At 50.0% G+C, this 18,374-nt stretch overlaps 7 protein-coding genes across 7 annotated transcripts; 3 read left to right on the forward strand and 4 right to left on the reverse strand.

The window, feature by feature from the left end:
- Window positions 1-2,322: 2,322 nt before the first annotated feature.
- Window positions 2,323-4,283, forward strand: BP5553_01055 (Auxin efflux carrier; the record flags this gene model as incomplete). Its single annotated transcript, XM_032009678.1, has 4 exons — window positions 2,323-2,659; window positions 2,725-2,891; window positions 2,941-4,151; window positions 4,217-4,283. 4 exons carry the CDS (start codon window positions 2,323-2,325, stop codon window positions 4,281-4,283), a joined length of 1,782 nt encoding a protein of 593 aa, XP_031873732.1.
- Window positions 4,284-4,949: 666 nt separating this feature from the next.
- Window positions 4,950-6,042, reverse strand: BP5553_01056 (uncharacterized protein; the record flags this gene model as incomplete). Its single annotated transcript, XM_032009679.1, has 2 exons — window positions 4,950-5,452; window positions 5,514-6,042. The coding sequence occupies 2 exons, from the start codon at window positions 6,040-6,042 to the stop codon at window positions 4,950-4,952; spliced, it is 1,032 nt and encodes a 343-aa protein (XP_031873733.1).
- A 1,549-nt stretch (window positions 6,043-7,591) lies between these two features.
- BP5553_01057 (Uncharacterized protein) lies at window positions 7,592-9,675 on the reverse strand (the record flags this gene model as incomplete). Its single annotated transcript, XM_032009680.1, has 4 exons — window positions 7,592-8,418; window positions 8,466-8,955; window positions 9,117-9,376; window positions 9,648-9,675. The coding sequence occupies 4 exons, from the start codon at window positions 9,673-9,675 to the stop codon at window positions 7,592-7,594; spliced, it is 1,605 nt and encodes a 534-aa protein (XP_031873734.1).
- A 2,043-nt stretch (window positions 9,676-11,718) lies between these two features.
- On the forward strand, window positions 11,719-12,188 carry BP5553_01058 (uncharacterized protein; the record flags this gene model as incomplete). The annotated part of the gene is made up of 2 exons (XM_032009681.1): window positions 11,719-11,844; window positions 11,919-12,188. The coding sequence occupies 2 exons, from the start codon at window positions 11,719-11,721 to the stop codon at window positions 12,186-12,188; spliced, it is 396 nt and encodes a 131-aa protein (XP_031873735.1).
- Window positions 12,189-12,556: 368 nt separating this feature from the next.
- BP5553_01059 (Uncharacterized protein) lies at window positions 12,557-13,056 on the reverse strand (the record flags this gene model as incomplete). Its single annotated transcript, XM_032009682.1, has 3 exons — window positions 12,557-12,592; window positions 12,657-12,970; window positions 13,047-13,056. The coding sequence occupies 3 exons, from the start codon at window positions 13,054-13,056 to the stop codon at window positions 12,557-12,559; spliced, it is 360 nt and encodes a 119-aa protein (XP_031873736.1).
- Window positions 13,057-13,561: 505 nt separating this feature from the next.
- BP5553_01060 (Uncharacterized protein) lies at window positions 13,562-14,448 on the forward strand (the record flags this gene model as incomplete). Its single annotated transcript, XM_032009683.1, has 3 exons — window positions 13,562-13,606; window positions 13,728-13,899; window positions 14,033-14,448. 3 exons carry the CDS (start codon window positions 13,562-13,564, stop codon window positions 14,446-14,448), a joined length of 633 nt encoding a protein of 210 aa, XP_031873737.1.
- Window positions 14,449-15,273: 825 nt separating this feature from the next.
- Window positions 15,274-16,579, reverse strand: BP5553_01061 (Osmotin, thaumatin-like protein; the record flags this gene model as incomplete). The annotated part of the gene is made up of 2 exons (XM_032009684.1): window positions 15,274-16,095; window positions 16,151-16,579. The coding sequence occupies 2 exons, from the start codon at window positions 16,577-16,579 to the stop codon at window positions 15,274-15,276; spliced, it is 1,251 nt and encodes a 416-aa protein (XP_031873738.1).
- Window positions 16,580-18,374: the final 1,795 nt, after the last annotated feature.

The following is an 18,374-nucleotide window of genomic DNA, read 5'->3' on the forward strand; positions in this document are numbered from 1 at the left end:
AGCTGAAACCGAATCTTTTTCCCGCTCTGTTCGGTGCTGAGACAAAATGAATCAGATTCGATACTGTACAGCAGTAGTACCTCTGGAGCCTGTACCTCCTTAAGGTTGGTACAGTACTTTTGGCACGGAGAGTACAATAGTGACAGTACTTACTTGGGTACTCGTCCTTGGTACGCGGAGTGTCCCCGCCTCCCCGTTTCCCCGTCCCCGTCCCGGCGCTGCGGCAACAGCGAATTGCCTCGGTGGTGGCGACAAGAAGGGACGGGTCCTGGCTCGAGCGTTGATCTGCAGCGAGACGAGAATTGGGGCTTTCAAATGCTTCTTTATTATTGATTCTTATGCTGGGTAGCAGTAGGAGAAGCTGTTGGAGATGGAGGGGCTCTGGATGGTGGCTGTGCGATGACGTTGACATTGTGGTTGGGGGAGCATTGGAGCACTGGAGCGCTCCGTAAAGCGTAAAGCGTGAAGTGGACTGTGGACTGTGGACTGTGGGCTTGCGAGTGTGGCTCCTGGAAGGCCTTGTAGGGCAAAGGGCATAGGGGGTAGTAGGCGGCAACGCCTGTAGCCCACCGCCGGTAGGCCGGAGCCTGTAGCTGGAGCCTGTAGGCGCTACAGCTGCTCTACCTCCGTAACTCCTGTGCATAAGTCAGGGCCAGTGTGGCAAATGTGCAGTAGCAGGCTGCACCACTTCCTACTGTACCAATAGTTCCTACCAATAGTTCCATGAAATTGCAAATATATTCCTCCCGGTACGGGCCAAGGGATTTTCTCCGTTGCTATCTATACTCGCAGATGCAAAGCCAGCCACAGATCCATTGGACGCGTAATTCTGCCGACTACTCGGGCATCCTTCTCCAGCTCTAGATATTTTGGTGAGTAGATACCTAGGTACCTTAGGTATATAAGTACTATATAGACCGGAGGGTGAATAATAAGCCTACGAAGTACAGGAAATGCTGCATGCATATTTCCTCGCCGCCAACCCTTCTAGAGAAAAAGTACCGGTAGACAGCTCTCCTCTATGACGTCAGCTACCTCCTATTCATCACCATTCTGCGAAGCGCGAAGTATATTCATGACTACTTCGTACTCCTAATCGAAGTTGACGATAAAGACATTGCAAAAGATACCGAGGTAGGCACATGTACCTACAAGTGTGCACTTGCGTTATTCTCTACCTTAAGTCACTCGGTACCGTCCTCCGTCCATCCAGTGAACTAAGAACTATTGATCGTCGGTGCTCTTTTCACTACAGTAGCGGTACTTCGTACTCGTAGCACGCCACAGCACCGATAAGGTATTACGGCTAGATTGGCCAGGCTCCCTAGATGACCCAGATCCCCTATCGAGGAGGCGGAGTCGAGCCAGTCAACTTGCAGTTCTTCCCCATGTGGTAACATCTCTGGTGCTGCGCGCAGGACGCACGCAATACATGTCCTTCGTACACACTCTGTACGACCGGTTGCTGTTTCACGGCACCTTCCACGGCACCCATCACAGCCAGCCACGCGTTGCCAGCAATCATCCTCGCCGACCGAACTCTCGGATCCAGACAGGTACCGTACCTGGTACTAGACAGTACCTATGTAATACTTACGCAGTAATGAGGTGAAGTATCATGCTGCGGTGGTACCAAGTAGGTGTACTGTACGCCTTTACGAAGACCGCGTACAAAGTTATAAGGCACCTCTATCATGCTCACTCAGTATTAGTAGGGGGCCTAAGTGCACAAGGTACCTAGGCAGTGTACCTCAGGTAGGTAGTAGGTACTGTAGGTACCTTTAAGTAGTAAACCGGCAGCGAGGTGCTCCAAGGTACTACGTATGTATCAATACGTAATCACGTCATTATTAACAACCTTACGACTGTAACACAGCGGTGCGACAGTGGATTCTTTGTGCCTGTTCCAGTACTACTTGACCTCCCGGGTGCCTTACGCTGTACATAGCCCCAGGTAGGTAGCTGTTGCTGTTGCTGTTGCTGTGCTGAGCTGGTACTCTCTCCTTATCGCAAACACCCACCAGCCATCGCCACATCGCCATCGCCCATCGCCATCTCCTTCTCCTTCACCATCACCATCGCCATCACCACTGACTGCATAATACAATTCTGCCTGCAGTCCCCTTGGAACCTCATCTTCTCAAAGACAAGTGCTCTTTTTTTCGATTTTGAGAAGGGCTTCTGCAATTCGCCTCCATCATCACTCTGTCGCCATCCCGTACTACCTAAGGTACCTACCTATACTCACCCTATCCCGACGTCCGAGACCAAACATCGCAGCGGTAGAGGGCCGCAAACTCCTCTCCTCTCCGATCATCTGTCATGGCTATGGGCTGGGCTGGCAATCTTCTAAGCACGCCCACATCTTATCGCCTCAATGCTGCTATCGCAGGAAGCAGTAACAATGGCCATCCGTCGATCGCCGCAGGCACAAACAGCCTCACGGCGTTCGGGAGCTTCGCATTCCTTGGCTCCCGCGCCAATACCCACGACGCCCACCCCGATCTTGGCCGTCTTATCCTCCTGGTCTTCGAGGCGGTGATGGAGGTGGTGTGCGTGAGCTTGCCTGGGTATATCATCGCGAGACAGGGCATGTTCGATGCCGAGAACCAGAAATTCGCCGCCAATCTGAATGTGGCGTTATTCACACCTTGCCTTAGTACGTTGTTCAACGATCGTTTTGCAATGGACGAGAAAATGTTTACTAACTTTGGGTGCCCGTAGTCTTCACGAAATTGGCATCTCAATTAAACGCGGATAAGCTGTTGGACTTGGCCATCATTCCCGTCATCTTCGTGGTACAAACATTAGTTTCGTATCTGGTGTCCATATTGGTCTCGAAGGCTTTCAAACTCAAGAAGAGGCCGACGAATTTTGTCACCGCCATGGGAGTAAGTCAATTGTGCCAAGCTTTAATTTGGAGGCCGCTAACAACAGTAGGTATTTGGCAACTCGAACTCGCTTCCGATATCACTTGTCATATCGCTATCACAAACATTGAAGGGACTACACTGGGATAAGATACCCGGTGATAATGACGACGAAGTGTCGGCTCGAGGTATCCTGTACCTTTTGATTTTCCAGCAGCTGGGCCAACTCGTGAGGTGGAGCTGGGGATATCACGTTTTACTGGCGCCAGCTGAGAAGTATGAATCAAGCGAGACGCCCGACGTCGAAGAGGGACGATATAGAGATGACCCGACCGGAGACCTGATTATTGGCTTGGACGGCAATGAGGATGATGGATCTGACCAACCGCTAAACGGATGCTCATCCACCACCTCATTCGATTCAGGAGGCAGAACCCCGGTTCATTATGCTCAGTATGCTGGATCCTTCGATTCAGATGACGATGACGATGAAGATTCGAAGAAAAAGCCTAGTATTGTCGCCCCTACCAAAGGCAATCCTTTCTACGATGCGTTCACCAATGGCCATATAACTTCATTCCCAAGCATCCGCACAGTATCTCCAGACGAACAAGAAATCCCAAGTGGCATTAAAGGCATTATCCCCTCCGTGCGTCTTCACACCCGACGTGTAGCCCACTATGTGTCCCTCAAAACCAGGGAAGCTTCCGACAGAGTTTTCCACGCCCTTCCAAATCCCCTACAACACGTCCTTTCGAAAGCTTCAAATCTACTAGGTCGCTTTTTCCTTGGTCTATGGGAATTCATGAATCCTCCTCTTTGGGCGATGCTCCTTGCAACGATCGTTGCATCGGTCCCCCAGCTTCAACGTCTTTTCTTCCAGGAAGGTTCGTTCATCGCAAACTCTGTTACTAGGGCTGTTTCGCAATCAGGTGGCGTGGCTGTACCTTTGATCTTGGTAGTCTTAGGAGCCAACTTGGCCCGCAACACGCAGTCTAGGGAAGCACTTGACGAGAATTCGGAAGAGAATAAAATCGGGACGAAGCTTCTCGTTGCCTCTCTCATCTCCCGTATGCTCTTGCCTACCATCATTATGGCGCCTTTGCTTGCGCTCATGGCCAAGTTCGTGCCTATTAGCATACTTGGGGATCCTATCTTCGTCATCGTGTGCTTTTTGTTGACCGGCGCGCCCAGTGCGTTACAGCTGGCACAGATATGCCAGATCAATGGGGTGTATGAGGGAGTGATGAGTAAACTGCTCTTCCAGAGTTACGTTATCTGGTATGTCTCTGTTCTCCCATATTGATCCTCTCCGTCTCTTTAAACCTCTGCTAATGCTTGCGAAGGATTCTTCCCTCGACGCTCATTCTCGTAATGTGTGCTCTCCAAGTCGTCGAGTGGGCAGCAGTATAGTTCTGCTCATCCACCATATCTCTTTTTCTGCCATTTCATAGGGCGTTCTTGTATCAATAGTACAATGGGGCCACGGCTCAACATGGGAGCCAGGCACCCGTTAGAATGGTTAGCGTTAGCAAGGCGTTCTGGGGATTTTAACATACACAAGGGAAACTAAATTGCTTGTTTGCACTTTTACACTTAGAGAGGAAACCAAAACTATAGATATCCTCTGCGCTATTCTCATGGCATGCTTTTATGTAAAATATTACTATGAATTTCTGTGAACCTGATATCGGTATATGATAGATGCTAGGGGGTTTGGGGGTCTAGCGCTGCCCGTGGAAATCATGTCGTTTGATATGTTCTCGCACAGAGAACTAAAAAATACATACATATACTCTTCATGGTGTTGTGTATTCGTTGTATAATGACATTTTCCGCATACTCATGGCGTTATTCCACTCCTACCACGATGTGGCGCCTAGCTGGGATAGCTCCTTTTCCGCCACTCTCAAAGTGTAAGAAGGGAGTTTCTCGGGAACTCCCATCTACTTACTTCTATCCCTGTATTGCCCCCCCCTCCCCCCACATTACTTACCCCCACCCCGAAGGAAGGGTATATTTAAAATAAAAAAAACATCTCCCCATCCGCTAAAGTAAGATAAGCTTTTTTCCAAAGCCTCACGCACCCAGCCCTCCTCCCTCCGCAAACGCAGGTACAAATCTTACCCCACCCGCAATATCTACCGGCATCCACATGCCCTCCCTGCCACCAAACTCGTCGCCCCTCCCCGTAGCTTTTTTATTCCCCATGCCAAGGAGGTTTAGTTTCGGGCACTCATCCTTCAAAACCTCAATCACCCAACATAGCCTCACATCCTCCTCATCTTTTTCACCACCATAGAGAATCTCCGCGTCCCGCCTCCTCATAGGCAAAGCGGAGATGAAAATGTGGAGTTGCGGGAATTGCTCAAAGAGCTTCCCAAGGGCTGGTTTACGGGGATTAGATCGGAATACCGAGGGTGTGGGTGGTGGTGGCAGGGGGTTTTTATTGGCCTGTGGCTTCTGGTGTTGAGGGTGGTAGGAGTTGATATCGACGGCGGAGTTGTGGAGAAGCGTTAATATGTTTTGTTTTCGAGATAGGGTGTGGAGAGCTAGGGAGAGTGAATCGAGAAGGGTATATACTAATCATCGTTATTTCATAAGAATATTGTTTGGAGTTTACGAAGGGAAAGGAAGACGAACCGTTTGATTTTTCTCGTCTGGGGAATAACTCATTGATGATTTGAGTCATGTTATCCACAATGATAACCTCTATACTTCCTTCTCCTGTCGAGGGGGTGGTTCGTCGTGGCGATGTAGCTGCAGGGCTAAGGCTTTCATCTTGGCTGTCGGATATCTCTAGAGATCTCCCCGGCTGCTCCTGGCTGGTAGCTTCGTAAACTCCGTTTGGTTGATTGCCTCGTTCAATCTCATCTAAAACTTCTAAGAGACCCTCCACGTCAAAAACCCGACTAATAGTAACCATCTCAAGGCATAGCTGTACTGCTTCTTCCAGGGCATTTCCCCCTCGCCTATCATCGTTGACTCCGTCCACGGAGCGATCTTCAAGGATCCGTGATTTCAACACTTTCGCGAGGAGAGGGAGTGGGAAGGAGCCGGTGGTGTCGATTATTGCAGCTTTTGGTTTTGGCTTTGGTTTGGGGTTTTCAATTGCGGTGTTTAATGATGATAGATGAGGAATTAAAAAGGAGGCAAGGAGGTGGAATGACATCTTAAGATGAAGCAAACGGTTAGCTATGATAGGAGAAGGAGTGGTGAGAAATAATAGGAAGAGGGGGCTGGACAGGTATGGAGCAGGACAAAGATTTGTTCAAGAAATAAAAGAGGCATACAGTATGAAGACTCAAAAACCAGAGGCAAACGAGGCCCTCCAGTTTGCTTCTCCACCGTCGACTTCGACAGCGTGCAAGTCCCCCTTTCAAGGCCGACCCTCTACGCACCTCGAGTAAAAGCCCCCTTGAACTCAAGACACCCCCAAGAACGAAATAATCAAGAGCAGCCCAAAAAAACCACGCACAAGAAACTCCAAAGTTTACGAGCGAACTAACCAAGACACCCTCTCCTTCCCTCCCCTCCGCACTAACTCCCACAACAACCCCCCTTTCGAGTCCCTCCTCTCCGTTTCCTCTAAGCAGGTCGTCTAAACTCTGACATGCGGTACTGGCCCTCCTCCGATCAAATTTCGCTGCTTGTTCAATCTCCAAAGCAAGGAGTTTATCAGCCGTGATAGGCTGCGCTGGTTCGGTTGTGGCCATATCATCATCTGCTGCTGCTCGCATCTCGGATATCAGGTTGTTGAAGAGCACAGAGATGGGGTTTTAGGTGCGACAGGTGTCATAACATGGCGAATGAGTGTAGAAACCCTTGAAATTTTGAGACACTGTAAAGAGAGGTTTGCTGGATAAGTAGTTGTACGAGAGCGGAATATTTGTAGGCATAAGGTACCTTAGGTGGAGGTTGGGTCACGTGGCATTGATTCTGTGACTAGAACCAGCGTGGCCCCTTTAACTTATAAGGCACGCCACCATCCATATATTTGCTGTAGGTCAGAGCGAAGTATTTCTGGTCAACTAGGCATAAAGTACGACATGCAGCGAATTGTAAAAGCTTCAGACCTTGACCTTCACCCTAGAAGCTTAGCATGAGCTACAGTAGTTCCCTGTCCCTTTACCTATCACTCGGGTGACGTTCCCTTGCTCACGTTCACAACAGAGATAAACCCGAGGTCGAACGAACAGCAATGGGTATCAAAGTAATTTATTTCTCGCCCTTCAAGTTATACTACCCCGGACACTTCATCCCCTCCACCTAAGACTCCGCTACGAACAGAACGAAGACTACCTAGGCTTCCTCTGATTTACCTAAGCAAATGATCCATGTGTGCAACTATCGGTCCGGCGTGTTATAACTTCCACCCAGCTCAAATCAAGTATTGGCTAAACCGCAAGTATCCATCCATCGCCGGCACCCAATACATCCCCATTGTACCGTTGACGCATATTATGCTATTGTGCAATAATAGAGATTGGCCCAGGGCAAAAGGCTTCATCTAAATAAAAAAAAGGAAAAGTACAGAGCCCGTCTGCACGAGCCCAGGCAGCGTCATGCTTGGACGTGCTCATCAGCAAGTGGCCGAGTGCCCGTAGAAACGTGTAGGTCGTAGAAACTCAGAATGAAATGCAAAAGAACGCCGAGATAACCTGCTGGCATGAGCTTATCTTCTCCCCCGGGTATATGTTTTTGGTGTCTCTGGTCTGAACCTAGGGCTCTGGAACCGACTTCCCCTTCCTCGGTCCACCTTTCAAGCTCTTCACACGGGAAAGGAAACCACCCCCAACCTTGGCGGGCGGCTCAGCACCAGTACTACCATCGCTAGTAACCCGTCTCTCCAAACCAGGAAATCCCCGACGTGGACTGCTTGGAGCTCGTGCTCGACCTATCTTGTCCGGTTCGACTATGGTAATGCTTTCTTTCCTGCTATCGTCGCCTTTGGTAAACTCGTCAAAGAAAGGGTTCGACTCATGGATCTTGCCTCCGCTTGGGGTGAAGGTTGCGCTCTCTGGAGACTTCGAGGAAATGATGCCGTCTGGGCTAGTCATTCGGCCGGACGGGCCATAATCACGTCTAGTGCTGTTGATGCTTTTGATTCTCTGTGCCAGTGACTTCTTCCTCGATAGGCCGCCACCATCTATTGGAGCCGTATGTTCGCTCTCTCGGCGCTGCATCGCGGTTCTGGAAGCAGGGGCACCTTCCAAGAAAGTGGACGTGCCTAGACCGAGTGTTTCCTCTCCATGGATAGGTTCGACGCGTGTAGTGGCGTGGACAACATTCGAGTCTTGTCGACGAGCGTTTGGCCGCGCCCCATCGGCAGGCTCAAAGCCATTCTTTCCACCGCTGTAATCTCTAAAGGCCTCCTCGTCATTATTGCCGAGAAATGTTGCGTGGTCAGGTCTCTTGTTCAAGGGCCCGCTGCCCCCTAATACGTTGTTCAGAGAATCCTTTGGAAAGGCTTGCATCGGCGCCCGTCGGCTTCCTTGTCGGTTTCGGTGGGGGTTACAAGCGTCAAATGGACCGTCATGATGGAACACTGTTCATGTCAGCAATGAAATCATAACCCAGTCACTCCATACTCACATCCCGGGCCATAGATACTAGTAACATCCAATTTATCGATGATATCTAGCTTTCGGTCTGGTCTTCTAGTCTTTGATGAGGATTTCCCTTCCCGATGTCGACGTTCCCGGCGTCGTCTTTCGGCACGCTTTTTCTCCTCCTCGGGATCGACCGATTTTGAACTGCGCGATACCACCGACGAGTCCGAGTTCCGTCGTGGACGTCGAGATTCCGGCTTTCGAGAAGAGGATGATTCCGGCGGGTCAGCGAAGATGTCCAACTCATCAGCAGGGCGAGGTCTGCTAGATCCTCCAGGCTTGCGAGCTCGCAATGCTTCTTCTTGGGACTGGGATGGTCTGTGGGAGGGGTGGCCTCGAGGCGGTACATTCTCGCCCCGTCCTCTGGCGACGGAGGAGTATGGTGGCGGCTTGTCGCCGGAATTTGATCGATTTGGTGGTTGACGTGTTGTATTGTTGCTAGCAGGTGGCCGATCGTTAAGGGTAAGATTGTCCTAGAGTCCCAATGAGTGATTGATTTCTAAGTGAGATGCTTCTGGTCGCGAAACTCCAATAATATATAACAAACAGTGGGGTTGCTCAATGGATTCATAGAGCGATTGGGGGAAAAAGGCTCTCTGGGAGTTGGGAGAAAGGGGTTTGGGGGGGTGCGTACAAATAGCTCAGCAGCGTTTCCAGTCAAGGCTGGCTTGGGCGCAGTAGTTGTTCTAGGAGACATCTTGTCCGGCGATCCGACGACTGGTGGAATATTTGTAGGAGAAGCGTCGAGAAACGGGTTTCGCGATACTGGTCTAGGGGGGGGAGCGAACGGCGAGAGGGGAGAAGTCGACAAAGCGGGTGAGGCGGCGCGATTGCGGAAAGGGTTGTTGGAAGAGAGATTGAGGGTGAGCCCGACAGAGGGACGACGACCGACGTCTATTTGCACAAACAGGTTCTCGTTAGCAAGCGGGTTCATGCAGGGAGACCTGGAATGCCTATGACGGGGGAGAATTGGGGCCAAAAGCTGGTCTGAAACAGAGGGATGGCCAACTTGGCACGTCTTCGCCCTGATAAGTGGAGATGGAGCTTGCTCTGTGGTGTAACAAGTGCCAGCTGGGAGGTTGTCGCCGTGTCGTGTCGAAGCACCACGTCCGACATGCGCAGATTGGGGTTGGGGTGTGGTTCGGAGGGACAAGGAGAGACTGACCTGTTTGCTCTGGTTGGGTGAGCGACATGTTGGCGAGCAGCTTTTGGCCTGGGATTCTGGGATTAAACCTCCTGATGGCCGTCGCACTTTAATGATCGCGGTGCTAGTATGTGATCAGGACACGGCGCGCCGGCGTGTCTGTGGGAAGGGGTCGGACAGGAGGGAGAGTGGAGAGGAGAGGTGAGGTGAGGTGAACGTGAACGTGAACGTGAGAGGACAAGAGGGAATGGAGAGTCCCCCCAGTTGTACCGTTGCAGATGCAGATGGAGGGAGATAAAGATCGGGTGGGATGGGGAGATGTGGTAGGTCTCCAAGTGAAGAGGCACAGGGTGCGTACGCGTGCGCGCAACGGCGCAGGTCGAGATGGGAATGGAGTTGGGAGTTGAGGTCGAGGGGTTAAGAGATGAGAGGTTTAAGTTCAAGTTCAAGTCCGGGTTCGAGGTCGAGGTGGAGTTGGCGTTGGAGTTGGAGTTGGAGTTGGAGTGGGCGGAGGGTTATGGAGTTGGGGTTTGGGTTTGTCGGTGAGAGGGTGCTAGAAGAGCTAGAAGTGCTAGACTGCGAGACTGCGAGACTGCGAGACTGGACTGCCAAATACTGCCTCGTAGTTCCGTCCTACTCCCAGCACGATGGTGGGAGAGGGGACCGCTAGCGACAAGCGACCGAAGGCAAGGGGCAAGGGGCAAAGAGAAGGGGGAAAGGGAAAGGGGGTACTACTTTCTAATAAGTTAGAGTCTGGAGTCTAGGGTACTAGTAACCATTACCATGCTCCTACGGGGCACTCAACTACAGGACAGAGGTAGCGTTTAGGGTCAGGATCGTCAAAGTGCAAAGGGCGAAAGGCAAAAGCGAGCGGCAAAAGGGGGGAAAGGGGGAAAGGGGGAAAGGGGGAAATGGGGAAAGTGGGAAAGGGGTTCCGTCCGGGTACTCCTCGGGTGCAGTGCCGAAGAGGAGAGGAGATGGGGGGGGGTTCTTCTGTCTCTCCTCTATCCGCATTATTACTTGGTAATAATAAGAGTCTGAGTATTTGCAAGTTGGCACCGAGTTGCTCCAGTACCTACCTTACCTACCTTACCTAGGGGTAGGTGGTATTGTATTGTACTGTACCGTACTGTACTGTACCATCAGGTATCTCTGTTCTACCAGGAGGTTGGAACAGACTGGACATGGACATGGACATGGACATAAATTCGTCGGTGCAGGGACTTGTGATCCCTGGTGATATCCTCCGTCGACCTATGCAATACGACGTACCTACTACATACATACCTACGTACAGTACACCGATAACACGTCGTATCTCTGCCGGTGCATTTGCGAATCCTGCGTCGGGCGCAACTGTAGCCCTTTAGAGCCAGGTGATACCGTGCCCGAGAAGCAGATCCATTATTGGCTCAATGCGTATTGCTGTTGGTGGACCTCGATTTGAATTATATTATTTTGAATTCGAAATACAGTACAGTACAGTACAGTACTTCGCACTCCGTACCGGCAATCAACATTCCTGTCGGCGGGGTTGCCAAGCTAGGCTCCATCTCACCTGGCGCCAGGGCTCAGTCGGATTGGATTGGCGATGGTGTTCAGTCGCCCTGCAGGGACCGGCAAGGAGAGATGAGATCTTTAATGCAAGCAAACTTAACAGCGACGTCGTCGCCGTGCCCTTTCTCTTTATCTTTATCTTTCTTGTATCCTGTACTGTACTGCACTGTAGTTGTGTGTACAGCGTATAAACCCTCCTACTGTAGCAGCTCTTCAAAACCCCCCTCTGTCTGTCTCTGCATAGGCTGGTCGGGGAAGTACAAGTACCATCCAAATTTGCACCAGCTCGCACAGGCCTTGCGGGGAATTACTAAGCATCCACCAACATTTCACCTGTCTGCCACCCACCACCCAGCTTGTTTACATACACTACTGTGGTTCTGACCGTAGCTAGATCTCAGCCTTGTCCACGTAGTACGGAGTAGTTGAACGCAGTCCAAAGGATCCAGCCTCGACCTCGATTTGAAGCTTATTTGTTGGCCCGCGCCGTGTCTAAGCCTTTGTTTCTTTTGTACCTAAGACGAGGACGATGGCGATGGCGATGGCGACCATCCCCCAACCTGATCTCGCCATGTCTACGACAGCCCAAGAAACCCCACCTGCAATGCCCTCTGAGGAGCCAAAATTCGGGGGGTTCACACGCTTTGAGATTGAGCTGGAGGTATAAAAGAAACATCTCGGTTCCCCTTCAATCGTTGCTGTTCTGTTCGTCCCCAGACTAATCTCCGCAACCAGTTTGTGCAATCCCTCGCCTCTCCTCTCTACCTCAACCACCTCGCATCCCTCAAATACCTCGAATCCCCGCCCTTCATTGCCTACCTCTCATACTTGCAGTACTGGGCACAGCCTGCTTACACCAAATATCTGACATACCCGGGACCTACACTGAAGAACCTGGAGCTCCTGCAGCAGGAGAGGTTCAGGGCGGATATCTTGAGCCCAGATGTAGTGGCTCGGCTGATGGACGAGGGAGCGAAGAGTGCTGCCGAATGGCCGAGCAGTTAGAGGTTCGAGAGCATACGGTCTGGCGAAGGATCAAAAGCGACGGCATCATTGCCCCTCCAGGTATTGGGAGGGATTGGGATTGGGATTGGGACGATACCAGGCGTTTGGTGGTGCAAGGAGCATTATTGGGAGAGGGAAAGCATTCTACAGACCTAGAAATCGATCCTTTGTACTTCTTAAGATCCTGTATTCCTCGTCTACCGCAATGAAGTATGCCTCCAAGTCTACTGTGATATGCCACACGGCATCTAATCAATGGTCATTCCGTACGCCACGCTGAAATGCAAGCAAAACCAAGAGTTCCCCTCCGTATCAAGACCATGTATCTCCTCTGATTTCGATCCATATCTCTCCCGAGCAATGTTCGATCAATTCTCTCTCCACCGGTTCCCACAGGCCATACACTACCAAGCTGTTAGTCACTATCGCGCCCTACTGCCCTCTCCCTCCCCAACACCTAGGACTCACCTTGAAAAACGAAGTCATCGGCTCATCAGCACTCCTAATCTGCACCTGGAAGAACGCCGCCTCTGTGCCATCGCATCCATCGGCCGGACACTGCGTGTGTGCCTTCTGCGCATTATCCCATGCGCCCGGTCCACCAAAGACATCCTCCCGCTCCGCCCGCGTGAAAACCTTCCGCTCGTAGTATCGCTTTTTCAGCACGTATTGGTAAGGACATGTCCGGCATTCTAGGCGGTTGTCGCCTTCTGGATCATCGCCGGTGGCTGCGAGGGCGGGGACGGGGGACACTGTGAGGACATTGCTGCAGGAGGGGCAGACTGGCGATAAGGGAGGGAGGTTAGAGACATAGATATTTCGTGGGGGTGGGCAAATAGGAGTAGGTATAGAACTTACAGAGCAACATTTGGGCCGTAGTATGGTTATCTGCGATATGTATCTAATAACAGCCTTAGAGGTATCGAGATAGAGCGAGGCGAGTCCCAAAACTTTTAATACGGTGCTATATTGTAGCCTCACCGGCGCTAGGAAAGTCCGATGGCACTGCCCGCTATGCGCAATCGTGATTGGCCCGTCGCGAGCTTGAAGGCTGAAGCGATATCAAACAATGCTAATAATAATACAAGCGCTTCCAACTTCTAACTTCATCAACTCTCCTCAATTCTTCTTCCTCTTTCAACCCCGACCGTGTACCCATTCTTGACTCTCTAGAACAATTTTGATTGCTCGTGGACTGTGTAGACGATTGTGACGGTTGGTTCCCCACCGCAACTCCTCGCGATTACCCCTCCGTCTCCCAACACCGCCATCCTCGAAACACCAGTGCTAAGATGATGTATAGGTCGGTTGTGTTCCAGAGCAGAGACGCAGCACATCCAGGCGTTGGCGTAGGAAGCGGTATATAATACAACATGGCGGACCCCAGAGATCGTCCAGACCAGGACGTGGACACTGCAGTAAGTCTGCCTCAGCAACCACTCTCCCCAAACCTCTACAGCACACGCGGCTTCCGCAGCCTTATCTGCCCTATTTCTGCTACAATTTGAAACCTACAGCTTCTAATATTCAATGACATAGGGCGCAACCCCGGGCGAGCGACTTATCGAAGCCTGCCGTAGAAATAATACGGAACTCCTCCAAGAAATCATTGACAGCACCGGTGATCCGGAGAAGGTGGCAATCCTACTAAATGAGACAAAGTCGGTGCTGGGCAATCATTTATACCACGAAGCTGCCTTGTTTGGAAATTGTAAGCCTTCAATATACCCCTCTATCCATAACCCCACCTCCTTCTCGTTGCTTACGAGGATGGGAGCAAACCGATACACTCCCGTGGAAACCAAAGGATAATAGAACTCTAACTGACTATCTATCTCTCGCAGACGAAGTAATCGACCTCCTCCTCGACCAAGAGGGCTTCGAATGTGACCCGATAAACCGTCTCGAAGGCGACACCCCACTCCACAGCGCCGTCCGCTTTATAAACAACCTACCCCAACCCCTCTCCTCACATAACATCGAATTCGGCTCAGAACTCATAGCGATGATGATAGATGCCGGTTCTGACCCTCGAATTAGGAACAAGGCCCACCTAACCGCCGCCCAGCTCTGCGATCCAACGAATGTTAAGTTGAGAAATCAACTCAATGATGCTATGGATATTGTGCAGAATCAAGGGGATTATATCGTCGAGGATGAGGAACCAGAGCCAGGGGATGAGGACGATGTAGGGAGTGGAAGCGATAGTGATTTTGATGCCGAGGAGTACCGGATGGCGAAGCAAAAGCAGAAACGTTAACCTACTTCCTGAGATTCTCTCCCCCTTCTTTCAGCTTTGCCCTAACATCCTCCTTCTTAACGAACAACTGGCTCTAGAATGCCAGAAAACGGAGGCTCTAGCTGAGAGAAACCCTACCGGCAGCTCCCTTATCCACGAACCTAGGGGGCCAGCTAGGGCATGATGACGACAAGCACTTAACACATTCCTGGATATTCGGTTGTTCCTGCTTGCATAGCGAGGCTAGTCTCCCTATTCGATTTGCAGTTTCTGGGTTGTCTCTTTATTTGTCGTTGCATTGCATGTATTAGAGATATGATGTTAAGTCATAGAACGAAGGATGGATAGATAGATAGAGAATGAATGAACGAATCAAGCAAGCGAATGGTGTAGATGAAAATTAATGGTGCAGCGCGATACATTTCTTTGTTTGGTCCTATGTTCTATCTTTTGCGACGCTTGCCTACGGACGGATTTCGAGATCGCTATGGCGGCTGTAGAAGATTAAAGAATACCCTAGCTAATATTTGTCAATCCGGAGGAGACTTGATCTACGAAGTACTGTATGGGACTTGCTTATTTTACAGTGGTTGATAATTGGCACCGTTCAGTTTTGCTCTCCCTCTCTGGTCTTAACAAAATGTATTATGAGGACTTAGATATTTCCGGAATACAGTGAACCAGGCGTAAAATTTGGGTATCTTAAATGGCTAGAAAAATCAAATCCCCATCCGCCAACTCCTTCCGCTGCTCTTGCTGTGGTCCCCTCCTTCGATGTCGCTTTAATTAAACTATCCCAAGCCCCTTGATAACCACCATGGTCGTATTCCAACACAGACAGCCTTTTTAATAGAATATAAAACCAATCCAAGAAACAACCATCAACAGGGCCACCAAATTCCCACTCATACCTCTCAAGCCATCCCTCGTTCTCCCCGCACCACTCCTCCCAGCTTCCCTTATCAACGTCCTATTCCTACAAGCCTCCTGAATACTCTTAGTAGCCCCACCCGCCGCATTCAACTCATGCAACTGAGTACTAAACGTCTTCAAAATATTCGTGCTTCTCCCCTCAGGGCAAAACCTAATCTCCCATCCCCCGCCATTGGGAATAATAAATGTGCTGGTCTGGTCGTCAAAGGCGTAACTATAAGCATCTGGACAGACTGCTTTGGCTGCCTTGGCGAAGAGATTAGGTTTGCACTTGTTCGGGTCTTTGTACTTTCCGGTGCAGCAGTCTTCAGGAGAATTTGTCTTCGCGCAGCCTGAGAGGCAGGGGTCGAAGATTGGACGTTCAATATGGTCGTCAGGATAGGGGTAGATGCCAGCTCCTGGTTTGGTGGGCTGCTTGACTTGGAGAGGCCATGGACACCATTTTGCCACGTCGGTGGATGACATCGAGTCTTCGTAGGGAATAGGGTAGGATGAATTTGAGGCACCGCCATTCCAGCCTGAGGGTGCAGGATCAGCGAGGTGGCCGGCTGTGGCGATACAGGCAGGGTTGGTGAGATTTGGAGGGATGTCTTGAAGCTTTGGATTATCTCCGGGCAAATAAATGATGCTCAACGGCAAGTTGTAACCGTCGACGAGGGATATGTCGTAGAAAGTCTGGTTCTTATTGACACCACCAGATAAGTCGAACTCGGCGAGTGTGACGGGCGTGCTTCCCTATAATATCCAATTAGTGAAAACTATTCGGCAGCGCTCTTGCTGTGGTACTCACTGTGACAACACAGTTTAGAACTCCACCACAGTCTCCAGAATCACAAGCAGCAGTATTATCTCCTTTGGAACTGGCCGTTCCATCAGCGTTGAAACTGCAGTTCGTCCTTCCCCAAATTCTACCCTGCCAATCCCCACCCACAGTTAAGTTCTTACTCTTCCCGGCCGCCAATTCAAATCCTCCTTCTTCCGGTGCCGTACCCTCCTGTGTTTCAATCCCGGGCCATAACGTCTCGCCGCATCTGTTGGTGATAAGGAGAGGTATCGAGCCTGCTCTTTTCGTCGGTGAACTATTTCTTCGAGGTCGATGAAGAGCGTCATTCTTGTCGGCGACTGCAAAAGGTCGGGAACAGAGTAGGAGTGCCGCAAGTAGTATTTGCAAAAGTGAATAGTCTACGCCCGCCCAATGCAAGGGCTTCATAGTTCTCATGGGGTACTATATCGAGAATCGCCCCTCGAGAAGGAAAGAGGAACTGACCTAGCAGGAGGAGATATAATAGAGAAATTTGTAACAAATAACTTTGGTTGTAGTTTGGAATAGCATTACGCAGGAAATATAAGGAAGATTACGATAACATGTCTTGCACTCAACGTCTCAAACCCCTTACTAAAATGTCAAGGCCGGGCATCGCGCCACAGATCATCTCGTCCTGCGTCTGGTATCCAAATGACGTACTTCGTACCTTGTATGCCAGAAGGCTGATGCTGGCGACAAACTGGGCACCTGGGATAACTTCCCCGGCTCGTGGTTGTCAACCAATGCCCAACCGCTTCATGCCTTCCCGGGGTTGGCAATGGCGATCCTGACAAAAGCCGGTTTGAACGGATCCCGGCGCACCACAGAGAAAGCCGGAAGGCAGGGAGAATTAAAGACCAAGATGAAATTGAGGGAGAGAATGAGCACGAAAATAGAAATAGAAACATATTTGGCAGTGGTCGCCTACATAGTTGGAGGTGGGAAAAACGCCCCTACGCGGGCCGGAAGCGCAGCGGTCGATCATCTGAGACAGGGACCCGCGCCCTTCTGTATAGGGGGATTCGCTCGCCTTTTCCCTCTTCTACATTTCTTCTCCGCTCAGTGTTTAAAATTAGTAGGTAGAGCAAGAGTAACGACTATTACTCTATTTATTTTACTCAGAGTAACCGAGTAATTTTTTTTAACGCCTCTGGGCCTTCGCTCAGTTGGATATGGCTCTGACCAAAGCTGGGAATTAGACGATGGCAAATTGGAGAACAGACGCTGAGCTTCTTCTTTCTTAATCAAATCGACAATTCAGACGCTGACAATAACCTTGATAGTATTTCGTAGCCTTGAAATATACAATGATATAATCTTTATAGAATTTGGATACGGAACAAGCACTTTGTTTTATGGGCTCTATGAAGTCTACTCACCATACCTCCCTCATGGCTCGCACCCCCTATGTATACTGTCACTGCATCTGATAGGAGGTGTCTCGAAGATCTCAGTGTCAATCTTAACAGTCAAAATCAGCCCAATTTAACTATTGACTAATAAGAAAACCTATGGAGACACTGCTGGTATACAGAAAAAGCAGCTGCGTAATTAAAAGATTATAATATTATTGAAGGGCCCAAAGCTCCACGAAGGTAAATACCGTCTATAGAAAAGAGAGGTGATAACAGAGTCCTGCCGTAATATGCCACCAAGGAGCGTTTCCCACGGCTGCATACCATATTTTACAAAAGCTTGCAATGTGCTAAAGAGCGCCCATAGTCGATACTAAGAGGATAGCTGCTGCGAAGTTAGTGGGTTCCACGTTTTGCATAAACTCCTACCTACTAGAGCTTGCACATCAAGAGTAGGGGTTCCAAAACGTTTCCGGATCGAACTTACTGGCTTTTGACTTAAATCCTTACATGGACGAATACCCTGTATGAGCGTTACACGCGCCAAAATATTTGAAGAGTATCTTGTAAATACTTACCGTATGAACTAACTCAGTATCGAGAACCAAGTGGGCATATTCTGGATGTCCACATGGAACATAAGGTATATAATGTTTACCTATCTAAACCACTATGGTTCACACTTGATGTTAGATAAGTCATTGAAGTGTTCCATTTTGCTCTGGCGAGAACAGCTATAAAGCCCATCTCGATATTATATTTCCAACGTCACCAACTTTCGAGGTTATATCAGTCTTAACAGAAAGGTACTCCCATAACATAACGCGAAATTCTATGATAGGTTGACATCGTTC

The sequence above is a fragment of the Venustampulla echinocandica genome (genome assembly GCF_003357145.1).
Source record: "Venustampulla echinocandica strain BP 5553 chromosome Unknown scaffold_0, whole genome shotgun sequence".
In the NCBI taxonomy this organism is placed as follows: Eukaryota; Fungi; Ascomycota; class Leotiomycetes; order Helotiales; family Pleuroascaceae; genus Venustampulla; species Venustampulla echinocandica.